The sequence below is a fragment of the Hemitrygon akajei genome, chromosome 5 (assembly GCF_048418815.1).
Source record: "Hemitrygon akajei chromosome 5, sHemAka1.3, whole genome shotgun sequence".
Lineage (NCBI taxonomy): Eukaryota > Metazoa > Chordata > Chondrichthyes > Myliobatiformes > Dasyatidae > Hemitrygon > Hemitrygon akajei.
Genome location: NC_133128.1, coordinates 36,148,469 through 36,164,830, shown reverse-complemented (window position 1 = coordinate 36,164,830; position 16,362 = coordinate 36,148,469). Strand labels below are relative to the sequence as shown.

Genomic DNA, 16,362 nt, shown 5'->3' with positions numbered 1-16,362 from the left:
TAACTTGATTCAGCTACTTTTTCCCAATAGATTCACAATGTCCCATACTCCCATTGTTTCACCTAAGTCCTGATCATAATGTGGAAAATGATTAATTTTAAAATCAGAACAGAAAGGGAAGAGTTTACAATTTTTTGATTATTTTAAAATACCTGTATGACATATTTTTTTTAAAAAAATCGTTCTTGGAATTCAAATTATAAACATATAGTATTCTCAGAATGAAAAAGGTTCAGGTAGCATTTAACCCTTTTTCAAAGGACACACATATGAAAGGAACACAGATACTTCATTCTTGATGATGATTCCCTTGGGGTGTAGTTCATGTGGCAGATAGTGGGCTATAGTCATCTCTATTACATCCACAAATGCCACATTGATGCCCTCAAACATCCTTCTCATCACTAAATCAAGCTGGAAGGAGAACCAGTCACTATTATAGAGACTAATCCCTTGTGAAAGGGCCTGGACATTGGCTGTCTTTATTACAATTACTGTATCAGGACTTCTACCCAGCAAGCGTAGAATTGACCTCCGAATGTTCTGTAGTCGTGGGATGTAATGCTCCACCGGAAAAGTATTAAAATGACACCAGATAGTGAAGGATATAACTGTGTTCTTTCTTCCTTGAATGTCATCCAATTTATTTGGAATGAATTGCAGGTCCTGACTCGATATGGGCTGGATGCGTATTGGTTTCCCATGCGCAAAATAATCTATCTTGATCTTGTTGTCCACATCCAGAGCAAGATGGGGTCCAGTTTTCAATGAGTGGCCCAGATCGAACTTTCTGAGGCCTGAAGAGAAAATGATTTAAACAATTCTGAGTAATAATTTATTAAGTGACAACTAAAACAATATTTTACCAGCATAACCTTTCAAAGATCAATGTGTAAAACTAGAGCTACAGTGCTGTGTAAAAGTCTTAGGCTTAAATATATACCTAGGGTGCCTAGGACTTCTGCAAAGTATTGTATACTGTTTAACACAGAAGGTTGGTTGGAGAGCTGCGATAAGAGTACTTATTTTTATATTAGCTCAGTGGTAGTAAGTGCTATTTAGTAACTGGAAAGACAACGTATACTGTACTGAAAAGAGGATGCTGTCCAAGTTGCATGCAATCTTGGACAATGACTCCCATCCACTCCATAATCTACTGGTTGGGCACAGGAGTACATTCAGCCAGAGACTCATTCCACCGAGATGTAACATTGAGCCTCATAGGAAGTCATTCCAGCCTGTGGCCATCAAACTTTACAACTCCTCCCTCAGAGTGTCAGACACACTGAGCAAATAGGCTGGTCCTGGACTTATTTCCACTTGGCATGATTAACTTATTATTATTTAATTATTTATGGTTTTATATTGCTATATTTCTACAATATTTTTGGTTGGCGCGGCTGTAAGGAAACACAATTTCCCTCGGGGTCAATAAAGTATGTTTGTTTGTCTGTCTGTCTGTTTGTGCAAAAATCTTAGGCTCCCTAGCTTTATATACATGCATAAGACTTTTGCACAGTAGTGTACACTTTTCATTCTATGTCCAGTACTGGAGAGGCTGAAAGCATTGGTCTTCATGATGTTAAACTTCATGTCACCTCTTCAGAAAATTTCACCAATGTACCTCGTGTTGAAGACAAAGATGGTCAATGACAGCGATATGAAAGATTATAGAATTAAATAGTTGTTATTTAAAGAGAAACTACAGTGTTGTAAGTACTCAGGCTATGGTTGGATTGCCAAGGATGAGACATGGCTAGGATGAATTATGGAGTGAAATACATTGTCAAAAACTAATCAACCATGGTAACTTTCACAGAGGATGTCATTAGTGAGTAATTAATTGGAACCAAATTCAAAATAATTTCAACCATTTGTTACCTTCTGTTTGTGGTAATATTTAGTGCATTGAAATAATACAATGATTTGATGCTGAACTTTGCTTGCATCTCATGGAATTCTGTCGTGTAAAATTCAGATTTTTACATCTGCTTTTGAGAGGTCTTAGATTCTCAGAATGGAAGAGGCAGTGAGCATAACTATTTCCAGGCAGAACAGCTGAAGATGCAGTCAGGTTGAAGTTGTTGAGCAGCAATGAATGTCTGCTGGAAGTATGTTTATTGAATTAGCAGAACATGCCATTTACCAGCATGATTACAGCACTGTTCAATTGAAATTCAAGTTCTGGCTTAAACTTTAACCACATATAGAGCAACACTTGCTCAACAGGAGGAAGGGACCTCTACCTGTACCATTTAAAGGAATCAACTCCCTACAGGTCAGTTACTGGTTAATTTATTTCTTCAGGCTGCTGCATAAACCATTTACCCTGTGATGTGAAGTCTTCCCTGCAGGAAACTGTTACGTACCCATAACTGGGTGTCTGACCAGCAGAGAAAGAATCCATTGGAGTCTGGTGGTACCAAACTAAAGGTGTTTATTAGTAAACTGAACAATACAATATCAAAAATGCAAATATACATATAAAACAAGTTAGCAGTAATAAACCTAAAAGTGTAGGAATAATAATAATCAATAATAAACAAGCTCTATCGATGTCTAGGGGTAAATGAATTGTCATAGGAAAGTATAGAGTTCAGTTCAGTTCATAAATGCTGAGGTGGTTATGGTTGTTGTATTGAAATCGTTGGAGAGAGAGAGAGTGAGATGTAACAGCAACAGCAGGCAAACCTTCTATTTCTTCCTTAATCCGTCGTGTTGTTGTGGTCATTCAGTTATGACCCCTCTGGTCTTCAGCTAGACCGTTCTTCTGTGGTGGACTCGTCACTCTGGCATGAGTGGACACTCACACAAGTCCCCACCAGCCCTGCTGTAACACTGTGAGCTTTACTGACCGATATCCTGGTTCGGTCTCCAAAGCCCCCAACTTTCTGTGGGTTCCCAACACTCAGTCAGTGTCCACTGGTGTGTCTGAAGGGTGTCTCTCTAGACCTGTCTTTTTATCCCCACTCACGGGGTCTCAGCTATCCATCAACTCTGAATGACCGTGTCCATCAAATCAGGCCACTCCTGCTATCTCCTGAGGAATGTTAATGAGCAAAGTAAAGTCCTTGTAGTGGAAGGTAAATAATCCAGGAAGAGTCATAATACAGTAAATCAACAGTCTCTCTCCCCCTCTTATCTGTAGCAAATGTTCTTGCCTGGGCTTTATCTCTCTCTCTCATGAGCAGCATAGCAACAGCAATAGTTCGTGGTTCTCGGGGGGGGGGGGGGTTGGGAATGGTTAACTCTGCACCCCATTGTCCATCAGGTCTGTTCATCACTCATAACAAAACAAAGAACATAATAAATCAAAGCTGGACTCAACCACTTGGCACCTTGAGTCTGCTCCGACATTCAATAAGATTTTGACTGATCTCACTGAAAATGGCCATTTGTCTGTGTGTTGTGTTGAGAGGTACTCCTCCCTGCAATGAGCCCCTCAATGTTCACACTATGTTTGATCCATATGAAGACCATCATGCAAGTCAATGCTTCTCTCCTGGAGCAATAATGATCCTGTCATGTTGCAGTGTTCTGCTGTGGCAGAAGAGGCAGAGAGCCAGCCAAGCCACTGGAAGGAAACTCGTAAAATAAGAAAGTGAGCAGGAGTAGGCCATTTAACTCTATATTATTGTTTTCTCATCCAATAAAATCATGGGTAACCCCAATTCCTATTTCCAGTACCATCTCCAAATCCACTCATATCTAAACATCATAGTCTTTTTTTCTCTTACTGTACTGAGTGTAGTAAATGGTTGTTGTGTGTTCTTCATGCCGGATGTTGGAGTCCTGAGAGACCCAGAGTCTCCCAGGAAACTACATCTGTGTGAAGTGCATCCAGCTGCAGCTGCTTGAAGACCATGTTACGGATCTGAAGCAGCAGCTGGATGACCTTCGGCTTTTACGGGAGAGTGAGGAGATAATCGAGGAGATCATTATAGGGAAGTAGTCACCCCTAAGTTGCAGGAGCTGGGTAGCTGAGTGACTGTTGGGAGAAATGGAAATGTGAATAGGCAGCTAGTGTAGGGCACCCCTGTGGTCATTACCTTCAATAATAAGTATACTGTTTTGGATAATGTGTTGGGGGATGACCTCCCAGAGGAATGCCATGGAGACCAGGTTACTGGGTCTGTGCATGTGTCTGTGGTGCAGAAGGCAAAGAGGGTGAAGAGGGGAGTGGTAGTGAGAGGGGACTCAATAGTCAGAGGAACAGTCAGAAGATTCTGTGGATGTGAACGGGACACCCAGATGCTATGTTGCCTCCCAGGTGCCAGAGTGAGGGACATCTTGGATCGCACCCACTGCATTTTGGAGGGGGAGGGAGAGCAGCCAGATATCTTGGTACCAATGACATAGGAAGGAAAAGAAGAGGTCCGGAAGAGAGAATTTAGAGTACTAGGCAGAAGGCTGAGAAACAGGACCTCCAGGGTAGTAATTTCTGGATAGCTGCCTGTGCCACACACCAGTGAGGGTAGAAACAGGATGATTTGACAGATAAATGTGTGGCTGAGAAGCTGGTGCAGGGGCAGGGCTTCAGATTCTTGGATCATTCGGATCTCTTCTGGGAGAGGTATGAGCTGTACAAACAGGACGGGTTGCACCTGAAGGGTCGGGGGACCAATATACTCATGGGCAGGTTTGTTACAGCTGTTGGGGAGTGTTTAAATTAATTTGGCAGGGGAATAGGAATCAGAGTGAAGGGACTCAGGATTGGACGGATGGTGAAATAACAAAGATAGCATACAGTCAGACTGTCTGGAAAGGCAGGCAGATCATAGGAGAAAATTGGAGCCAGTATTGTGAGTATCAGTGCATGAGGGATGCAGAATCAAAAAGGGTAGCAAATACGGTATAGGAAATAAAGTGGATGATCTTGTTGCACTTTTACAAATTGTCAGGTATAATGTTGTGGCCATCACTGAGTCATGGCTGAAGGATGGTTGTTGTCAGGAGCAGAATGTCCATGGTTACACGTTGTATCAGAGGGATAGGAAGGTAGGTAGAGGGGGTGCATGGCTCTGCTGATGAAGAACGGCATCAAAGAGGAAGAAAGGTGTGATGTAGGATTGGAAAATGTTCAGTCTTTGGGGGTTGAGTCAAGAAACTGCAAAGGTAAAAGAACCCCATCAGTAGATGGGATGTGGACCACAGATTACAATGAGAAATAAAAAAGGTATGTCAAAAGGGCAATGTTATGATAGTCATAAGAGATTTTAACATGCAGGTCGATTGGGAAAATCAGGTTGGTAATGGATCTCAAGAGAGTGAGTTTGTTGATTGCCTACGAGATGGCCTTTTAGAACAGTTTGTTGTTGAGCCTACTAGGGGATCAGCTATACTAGATTAGGTGTTATGTAATGGACTGGTGGCGCTCAGGGAACTTAAGGTAAAAGAACCCTGGGAGACAATGATCACAATATGATTGTGTTCAACTTGAAATTTGATAGGGAGTAAGTAATGTCTGACATAACAGTATTTCAGTGGCAGAGGTTTGAGAGAGGAGTTGGCCAAAGTAAATTGGAAGGAGATGCTGGCAGGGATGACAGCAGAGCAACAATGGTGTGAGTTTCTGGGGAAAATGAGGAAGGAAGAGGATAGATGTATTTCAAAAATGAAGATATACTGAAATGGCAAAATAGTACAACTGTGGTTGACAAGGGAAGTAAAGCAAATGAGAGGGCATACAACAAAGCAACAATTAGCCAGAAGATAGAGGAGTGGGAAGCTTTTAAAAACCTCGGAGAGCAACTAAAAGAATTATCAGGAGGGAAAAGATGAAATCTGAAAGCAAGCTAACAACAAGATCAAGTAGATAGTAAAAGTTTTTTCAAGTACAGTGGCATGTAAAGTTTGGACACCCCGGTCAAAATTTCTGTTATTGTGAATAGTTAAGTGAGTAAAAGATGACCTGATTTTCAAAAGGCATGAAGTTAAAGATGACACATTTCTTTAATATTTTAAGCAAGATTACTTTTTTTATTTCCATCTTTTACAGTTTCAAAATAACAGTAGAACATGGCACCACCACTCCAGATTCTGCTAAATCTTCCTGAAGGTCTTTTGCAGTCAAACAAGGGTTTTGATTTGTCTTTCTAGCATTCCTACGAGCAGTTCTCTCTGAAAATTTTCTTGGTTTTCCAGACCTCAACCTGATGTCCACCGTTCCTGTTAACTGTCATTTCTTAATTACATTACGAACTGAGGAAACGGCTACCTGAAAAGCTTTGCTATCTTCTTATAGCCTTCTCCTGCTTTGTGGGCATCATTTATTTTAATTTTCAGAGTGCTAGGCAGCTGCTTAGAGGAGCCCATGTCTGCTGCTTTTTGGGAAAAGGTTTGAGGAGTCAGGGTATTTATAAAGCTTTGAAATTTGCATCACCTGGCCTTTCCTAACAATGACTGTGAACAAGCCATAGCCCTAACAAGCTAATTAAGGTCTGAGACCTTTGTATAAGTTATCTGAGAGCTCAAATCTCTTGGGGTGCCCAAACTTTTGCATGGTGCTCCTTTCCGTTTTTTCACTCTAAAATTGTACAAAACAAAAATAATACACTAATCTTGCTTAAAATGTTGAAAAGAATGTTTCACCTTTATGACTTTTGGAGATCAGTTCATCTTCTGCTCACTTAACTATACACAGTGACAGAAATTTTGACCAGGGGTACCCAAACTTTTACATTCCACTGTACGTAAAAAATAAAAGAAAGATGAGAGTGGATATAGGACTGCTAGAAAATGAGACAGGAGAAACAATAATGGGGGACAAGGAGATGGCAGATGAACTAAATGAGTATTTTGTATCCGTCTTCACTGTGAAAGACACTAGCAGTATGCCAAATGTTGAAGTGGGTGAGGAAGAGAAGTGATTGCAGTTATTATTACAAGGGGGAAGATGCTCAAAAAGCTTCTCCGTGGATTGCCACCTTGTCGTGGTGGAGAAGTTTGTGTGGTCCTGAGATTCTGAGAGCGATGCCGACTGGAGCTACGCTCCTAGTAGGGTCACCCATGGCGGTAAGGTCAAGGGTGAGGTCCCTGAAAAAGAACAATCTGAACAAGACCTCAACGTTGGAACAGACTGATGATGTTATTTCGAACTCAATGGCTGTGAAGGCAGATGAAGGCTGCAACAAACTCATCAGCTCCAATCGTCGTGGTTTCCATGCCATTGGAATCAGTTGGTTGATCTGTGAAGTATCGTGTTCTCCTTGGAGTGCAACATCAAGTACACATTAAACAAATACACGCATAGGTGTCTTCACTCTGTGGGCCACGATAGATCAATGGAACGAAGACCATCATCCTTGACCTCGAGGGATAGTCATGACAACGACGGCTCAAAAAGCTGAAAGGCCTAAGGGTACATAAATCACCTAGACCAGATGAACTGCACTCTAGGGTTCTGAAAGAGGTAGTGGTAGAGATTGTGGAGGCATGAGTAATGACCTTTAAAAATCATTGGATTATTGCATGGTGCCATAGGACTGTAAAACTGCAAATGTCACTCCACTCTTAAAGAAAGGACAAAGGCAGCAGGAATGAAATTATAGACCAGTTAGCCTGACCTCAGTGGTTGGGATGATGTTGGAGTCAATTGTTAAGGATGAGGGGATGGAGTACTTGGTGACACAGGACAAGATAGGACAAAATCAGCATGCTTTCCCTAAGGGAAAATATTGCCTGTTGAATCTGTTGGAATTCTTTGAGTAGGATAGATAAAGGGGATGCAGTAGATGTTGTATATTTGGACTTTCAGAAGGCCTTTAAAAAGGTGCCACACATGAGGCTGCTTACCACGTTAGGAACCATGGTATTATCGGAAAGTTGCTGGCATGGTTAGAGCATTGGCAGTGGGTGGGGATGAAAGCATCCTTTTTTTGGTTTTCATCTCAGGAGGTCTAGAATACAAGAGCAGGGATGTGATGCTGAGGCTTTATAAGGCACTGGCAAGGCCTCTCCTTGAGTATTGTGAACTGATTTGGGCTCTACATCTAAGAAAAGGAATGAGGGTATTGAAGAGGGTTTTCACAAGAATGATTCCAGGAATGAAAGTGTTAACATATGAGGAATGGTTGACAGCTCTGGGTCTGTACTCGCTGGAACTTAGAAGGATGAGGGGGCATCTCACTGAAACCTTAAGAATGTTGAAAGGCCTAGATAAAGTTGATGTGGAAAGGATTTTGTCTGATGGTGGGGCAATCTTGGACAACAGAACACAGCCTCAAGATAGAGGGGTGTCTACTTAAAGCAGAGATGCAGAGAAATTTCTTTAGCCAGAGGGTGATGAATTTGTGGAATTTATTACCACAGGCAGCTGTAGAGACCAGGTCACTGGGTGTATTTTAGATGGAGATTCATAGGTTCTTGATTGGACACTGCATCAAAGGAGCTAGATAGGTATCCTATGGATAGGGGAATCAAGGGATATGGGGACAAGGCAGGAACCGGGTATTGATAGTAGATGATCAACCATGATCTCAGAATGACGGTGCAGGCTCGAAGGGCCGAATGGTCTACTTCTGCACCTATTGTCTATTGTTATGCGGAGAATGTGGGGAGTGGGGCTGAAGAAGGAAAAGTAAAGGATAAGCCATGACTGAATGGTGGAGCAGACTCGATGAGCTAAATGGCCTGATTCTGCTCCTGTGTCTAATGGTCTTATGGAAATGGCAAAACATACTGCCCAAGGTGTGAGAAGGAGCAACAACTGACAATTTGTAGAATACCTACAAGATGGCTTTTAGAGCAGTTTGTGATTGAGCCCAATAGGGGATCAGTTGTTCTGGACTGAGTGTTGCGTAATGAGCTGGATTTGCTTAGGGAGCTTAAGGTGAGGAGCCCTCAGAAGAAAGGTAATCATAATATGATAGAATTCGTCCTGCTATTTGAGAGGGAGCAGCTAAAGTCGAATGTATCAGTATTACAGTGGAGTAGAAGGATGAAAGAGGCATGAGAGGGGAGCTGGCCAAAGATGATTGGAAAGGCACACTAGCAGCCAAATGGCCTCATTCTGCTCCTATGTCTTATGGTCTTTTTCTTGAAAACACACTTCATCTGAGGAGTTGCAGCTCTTCTGGGTAACCTATTTGTGAGAACCAAAGATTCACTGTCTGCCAGGTGACCAAATGTTTTCTCATCTCAGTCCTGAATGGCCAGCCCCATGTTTTGAGACAGTAACTTCTGGTTATGGACACTCCACAGAAATTACCCTGACTGTCCCTAAGAATTTTCTGTGTTGCCATGACAGAGCCATGCATTCTATTAAACTCAGAAAAGTATGGGTTAATCAACATGATCTCTCTTATTATGACAGATCCAAGCTCCCAGAAATCAATTGTGAATCTTCACTAAACTCCATCTCACACAAGTATCTTCTTCCTCCGCACACTATTTCCCACATGAAGTCTCATTGGGGCTCTGTAGAATTCATGAAAAAGAGTCTACTCTTGCATTATTTCATGATATTTATTTAACTTCCTTACAGTTCACCATTATGCCTGGTATAATATTTTGTGTCTCAATTTATAAAGGAGCCATATTTTGGATAATCTTTTCATTTTTACTTTTCCATGGAAGTCCTCACACTCTTTTTCTTTCCATCTGTATTGTTCTGCAGGTTTCTGAAATGTCCCCAGTCTTCAGACTTACTGCTTTTCAGCAGGGTACACTTTTCATTTGAATCGATATTACCTTTACATGCCAAAGCTTTACCACTGTCCTAGCTTATTTGTCTCAATATTTGTATATTACTTGTCAGCTATTTCTGATTCTTTTTAAAGTTAGCCATTGTTTCTTTATAAATAATACTTTACTTGCAGCCTAAGTAGACATTGCAGCAAATTCTTTCTCAGTAAAAAGGCTTCTTCCCTTCGATTGCAGTCTTGACAAAGAGACTCAACCTGAAATATCGACTGCTTTCTCCTCCATAGACCTGCTAGTTCATCCAACCATTTGTGTGTGTTGCTCTGAATATTCAGCATTTGCAAAATCGCTTGTGTTTATTCTTTTTCTCTTGCCATGGACAACCTATAATAGTCAGTGAAGCCCTTTCCCAACATTCCCTTGACTCTGTTCAGTTTGCTATATTCAGCTAGAAGACAGATTGTGTTCAATCGCTTTCAATCTTTATATAAAATTCTATATTATGATCATTGTGTAACCCTCTCACCAGGATCAGATGCAAACCTGGCTCGGTAGCTAACTCTGTAAACAGCCATGTGACTCAGTGGTGAGAAGGCCACCTTTATAACAATATACATCTAGAGTCAGTATGATTTGAGGTTCAACAAAACAGGAAAGTTGGGATGTTCCAATTAACGGAACCTTGATTTGAGTGAATGCTGCCCTTACAGAATTACCCATCACCAAGAAATGACACACCACCATAAAATTATAAAGAAAGTATACTTACCAATTTCAGCTTTATCAAACAGATAATGAGAGAAAGAAAAGGAAGAACAAAAATAATAGGCCCCATTCCAGTTAGACCAGTCTAAATGTGCACAAGACCATTGGAGGCTCATCTCCTTCAAAAGCTGGGTATGGCCATTACTCACAGCTTTGAATTCTCATCACTAGTCACTGACAGAACTTCCCATCTTGGACTCCATCTCGTGAAACTCTCCTTGCAATAGCCTCTTCCTTACTTTCTCTTCCGCATTTCCCACAAAAAGACCATGAACCCCACCACTGTCCGTCATAAATCTCTCTCTGCCCAGCTCTCTAGAACTTTCTCCCAATCCCACCATCCTGATTGGCTGACTAACCATTCCTAAGTTGAACAACACGGCTCCGTATCTTTACCTGAAACCACTGGGAACGCCAAGGATTATCTGGAGGAGATGTGACTCTGTATAAAACTTGGTTCCTCAACTCCAGCTTGCTCCATTCCCTCATTGGTAGGGTGTTTTGTCTTTTCAAGTTGGGCCATACCCGCTTTGGCAACAGATGACTAAATGGCACCTTTACTGTACAAGGGTTGGGCTGCTGCCAATTCCAGAGGAATCAAGGCAGGCAACTGCTTTGTATCCAGAGCAGTTAAGTTGCAATATGCCTGTGGAATAGCACAACCAGAAGCTCCCAAATGATCCACAGCTCTATCCTGCCATAGTCTTGCCTCTGATTTCCCCACTGTGGAAAACGCGCACATTGCTTTAACACTAGAGGCACTCCCGTTCTTCGAGGTGCCAGGTTGTTCCCTTACTGGGTCTTTCCGAAGCTTTCTGACTTCCTTTTCTGTTTAAGCAACTTTAAAGTTATTTTCCAAAGGTTTTTTTGTCCTTTACTCTCCTGCTTGAAATGTCCATCCTCACCACAGTGGTAACATAAAATACTGGTCGCTTCCCTTGCCCAGAGCCCCTGTCAGCAGCAGCTCTCTGCTTAGTACATCCTACTGGTGGGTTCACTTTCTTATTGGACTTGTCATGCTTGGTGGCAGCACTAGCCGACATCAACCAAGAAACCTCAGCTTGCAGCTTTCTCACTCCATCCTGCAAAACTCCCATCTGTGTGGCTTGACTCCAGAAAACACTCTCAACCTATGGTCTTTGAGTCTCCACAGGTATGTGTTGCATTTATCAATAGTAATTGTTGAAACCAGCTCAGAATTTAATTCAGCTGCTGAAGAACCTATTCCACCTTTCACATCAGACAACTTCTTTCTCTCACTTTGCAGAAACGAGATCAACTTTTCTTTAAAGTCTTCACTCTCAGCAACTTACAATTCATCTTTAACGTTTTTACCCTCAGCTACATGGCCACTTCACTAAAAGTAAGGATGGCCCTCTCCAGGCAGTGCAACTTCAGTTACGTCACTACTAGTCTGGACTAACATGATATTCTTACCAGCCAATTGATCTAACTGCCATTCAACCAATGTGACTTTCCTCAATACTCTTACAGAACTCCGTACTCTAATTAGCAGTTCATCAGGACTTTGAATATCCACACTGCTCAGAACACAAGTATTATTTGTGGATAATCTCTCCAAATCACAACATACCTTAATTCCTGTGGCATCCATAATAAAGTACCTTCATCACTTTCACTGACACAGGCTTAAATACACAAACCACTTAATCAATACTTAAACAACATTCACATGTAATTTACCGAATCCTGGACAAGCTCCCACAAAAGTAACCCTCTCAATGGGCTCATATACAAATTTGGTGTGATAACTAACTCTGCTAACTGCCATGTGAGTCAGCAGTGAAGAGGCCACCTTTATAACAATATAAGTCTAGAGTCTGTATGATTGGAGCCTAACCAAACAGGAAAGTTGGGATATTCTGATTAACAGAACCCTGACATGAGCAAATACTGCATAAATACTGCCCATACAGAATTAACCATCACCAAGAAATGACAAATCACACACTAGCATAAAATATTAAAGTATGTTACCAATTTCAGCTTTATCAAACAGCTATTAAGAAAAAGAAAATAAAGAATAAAATTAAGGGGCCCTTTACAGTTAGACAGATCTAAATGTGCACATGACCATTGACGCCCATCTCTTCCAAAAGCTGGGTATAACCATTACTCACAGCACTGCACTCTCATCATCAGTCACCAGTACAGCTTCCCATCTTGGACTCCATCTCACAAAACACTCCTTCCAATCACCTCTTCCTGATCTTCTCTTCTCTGCATCTCCCGCCAAAAGACCACAAACCCCATCACTGTCCATCACAAATCTCTCTCATTCTAGCTCTCCCTAGAACCTTTTCCCAATCCTACCATCCTGATTGGCTGACACAACATTCCTAAGTTGAACAATATGGCTCCTTGTCTTTAGCTGAAACCAAAACATTCTACCAGCAGGACATACTAGTTTTACAGATAAATAGTAAAATGAAATACCTCAAAGCACAGCAGTAGAAATCTTAACCAGGGCATTAAAACTGCTTACTGAATCACCAGATACTTAGTGTTACAGTATATTTAAAAGTTTCTGTTCCTTCACTGACTCCTTATTGCACTGCTGTGGGAAGACATCTGTTCTATACTCTATGAATTCATCCTTATACTATATTGTTAATTTGATAAATCTAGTCTATATGTAAAGTTGCCTATGATTATTGTATTGACTTTTTTTAATTAGTTTTTTAATCAGTTTTTCAAAACATTTTACAAATTAAAAACCCCAAATCCCAATGAGAAACATTAATACAGTGCAAAATTAAGCATACAATAACAATATGCTACAAACGAAGAAAATTAACAAAAAAACAGCTAAATTAGAGACAAGTAAGCTTAGGATCCTCCCCAAGCCCCACAACACAAGAAAAAACAACAACAACTCCAGACCAACCACAACACAATATAGAGAGTATAAGTCAGAACAGTCAAACTCCCAGACTGTGAATACACTTAGCAACAGAGGATAATAATGCCTGCTACCAGAAAAAAAAAGGGAGCTGAAAGCAAGGGACTGAAAAAAAGAAGAAAAAAAAAACAAAACCCTTAGTCAAGAGGAAGGTTATGAAAGTACTCGATAAAAGGTCCCCAGACCTTATGGAACTTTAGATCCGAATTCAGAACTGAATAATGATTTTTTTCGAGGTCCAAGCAGGCCATAATGTCGTTAAGCCATTGCGCATGAGTGGGCGGGGCAACATCTCTCCATCTAAGGAGGATCAAGCGTCTAGCCAGGAGAGAGGCAAAGGATAATATTCGGCATTTGGTTGGACCCAGACATAAATCTGTCTCGCCCTAAAAACCAAACAGAGCAATTAAGGGGTTTGGTTCTAGGCGCTGATTCAGAATACACGATAACGTAGTGAAGACATCCTTCCAGAATTTCTCCAAACTAGGACAGAACCAGTACATATGGATGAGAGAGGCCACGCCCCTCTTGCATTTATCACAGAGCAGACTAATGCTAGGGTAGAATTGAGATAGTTTGGATTTAGACATATGGGCTCTATGAACAATCTTAAACTGTAAAAGGCAATGGCGAGCACAAAGAGAGGTTGAGTTAACCGATTTGAGAACTGAGTCCCAGCTCTCCTCGGATAAGGAGATATTTAAATCCTGCTCCCAGGCCATTTTAATTTTATCCACAGGGGCCCGTCGTAAGGCTGCTAGTTTATCTCGGATAATTGATATTAAACCTTTACCTAGTGGATTGATGGAAAGAAATAGGTCCATAGCATTTTTCGCAGGCATTTCAGGAAAGTTAGGAATTAAAGGAGCAATAAAGTGTCGGATTTGGAGATATCTGAAAAAATGAGCATTAGGCAGATTGAACTTAACAGAGAGCTGCTGAAAAGAGGTGAAGCAATTATCAATGAAAAGATCTTCAAAATGTCTAATCCCCTTCCTATACCAAACATGGAATGCTGAATCGTACGTAGTAGGTAAGAAAAGGTGATTTTGTGCGACAGGGCTGGAAATGGAAAACCCCTGGAAGCCATAGCATTTCCTGAACTGAGCCCGTATACGCAAAGTGTGTCTAACGAGAGGGTTAGCTATTGATCTGGGCAGACTACTAGGGAGTGCAGAGATAGATAATTCTTTAGTGGAGCTCAACTCCATTGCCACCCAGTTAGGGCACTCGGGTTGGCCGTGGAAGAAAGACCAAAAGGTAGCACAACGTATATTAGCTGCCCAATAATATAAGCGAAAGTTAGGTAAAGCCATGCCACCCTCTTTTTTAGATTTTTGTAGATGTATTTTATTAATTCTAGAATGCTTATTCTGCCACAAATATGACAAAATAATAGAGTCTAAGGAATCAAAAAAAGATTTAGGAATAAAAATTGGGATAGATTGAAATAAGTATAAAAATTTGGGGAGAACATACATTTTAACAACATTAATACGACCTACCAAAGACATAGATAGAGGTGACCATTGTACCAGATTCTGTTTTATAGCATATGAAAGATTGGCAAAGTTTTCATGAAAGAGATCTTTAAACTTCCTTGTGACTGTAATTCCAAGATAAGTAAATTGATTATGGACTACTTTAAAAGGGAGATCACGGAATGTTAGTTCTTGTGCTTCTTTATTAATTGGGAAAAGTTCACTTATGTAAATTAAGTTTATAGCCAGAGATCTGGCTAAACTGGTCAAGAAGTGAAAACATCAGAGGTAAGGACGTAGACGGATTTGAGGGAAAGAGTAATAAGTCATCAGCATAGAGAGAAACTTTATGCTCAACACCCCCTCTCCAAATCCCGGTCAATTCAGGACAGTTTTGAAATGCTATCGCCAGAGGTTCTATAGCCAAATCAAAGAGAAAGGGACTTAAGGGGTATCCCTGACAGGTGTCACGTTTGAGATTAAATACTTGGGATTTCTGAAAATTAGTTAAAACAGAAGCAGTAGGACACAGGTACAGCAATTGGATCCAGGAGATGAAACTTTGGCCGAGGTCAAATTTTTCTAAGACTCCAAGACTAGTTTGGAGTTCAACGCGCTTCTTGTATAATTCAGGGTTCTTAGTTTGGGCATATATTTGATCCAATTCTTTAATCTGGTTAATGAGGTCTAGTCGATCTGCATGGGATCTTCTGTTGAGATTTGCTGTGTAAGAGATTATTTGACCCCTCAGATATGCTTTCATGGCATCCCAGACAATCTGGGATGGCACTTCAGGTGATGTATTGGTGTTAAAATAAAAGGTTATCTGATCCTTAATGAATTTTTAAAAATCATCATCTGATAATAAAGTTGAATCAAACCGCCAGTGTTTATTCCTCTGAGGGAGACCAGGAAAGTTCAGAGAGAGAGTAATTAGGGCATGGTCAGAAATCAGTATACTCTGATAGTCACAAGAGTGGGCAAATGGAATAAGTTGGTTATCGAGTAAGAAATAGTCAATTCTAGCGAAGGTATGGTGAACATGTGAGAAAAAAGAATAATCTCTCTCCGTAGGATGAAGGAAACGCCATATATCAGAGATACCAAAATTAGAGAGAAACGATTGGATAGCTAAGGCAGATTTAGTAGGTGATCTGGTAACAGAGGACGATCGATCCAGATTAGGATCCAACCAACAGTTGAAGTCACCATCCAGTGTAAGAGAGTATGAGTTTAAGTCTGGTAGTGAGGAAAAAAAAACGTTCAAAAAAGTTAACATCATCAAAGTTGGGGGCATACAGGTTTGCTAGTGCAACTTTAGTGTTATATAGTTTACCAGAAACAATAATAAAACGGCCATTTGTATCAGAAGTTTTATTATGGAGCTAAAAATGAATATTTGAGTTAATAAGAATGGAGACTCCCCTAGCTTTAGCGGCAAAGGATGAATGAAAATGCTGACCCGCCCACTTTGACAGAAGCCGGGAGTTATCAATACAACGAATATGAGTTTCTTGAAGGAAAGCAATGTCAGCTTTGAGTTGTTTGATA

General features: G+C 40.8%; 1 protein-coding gene across 1 annotated transcript in view; it reads right to left on the bottom strand.

Annotated features, from left to right (window-relative positions):
• Nucleotides 1-243: 243 nt before the first annotated feature.
• LOC140727195 (NXPE family member 3-like) overlaps nucleotides 244-16,362 on the bottom strand; it is a 78,020-nt gene continuing 61,901 nt past the window's right edge. The window contains 1 exon segment of the mRNA XM_073044463.1: nucleotides 244-797. Within this exon segment, the coding sequence (XP_072900564.1) occupies nucleotides 244-797 (554 nt within the window).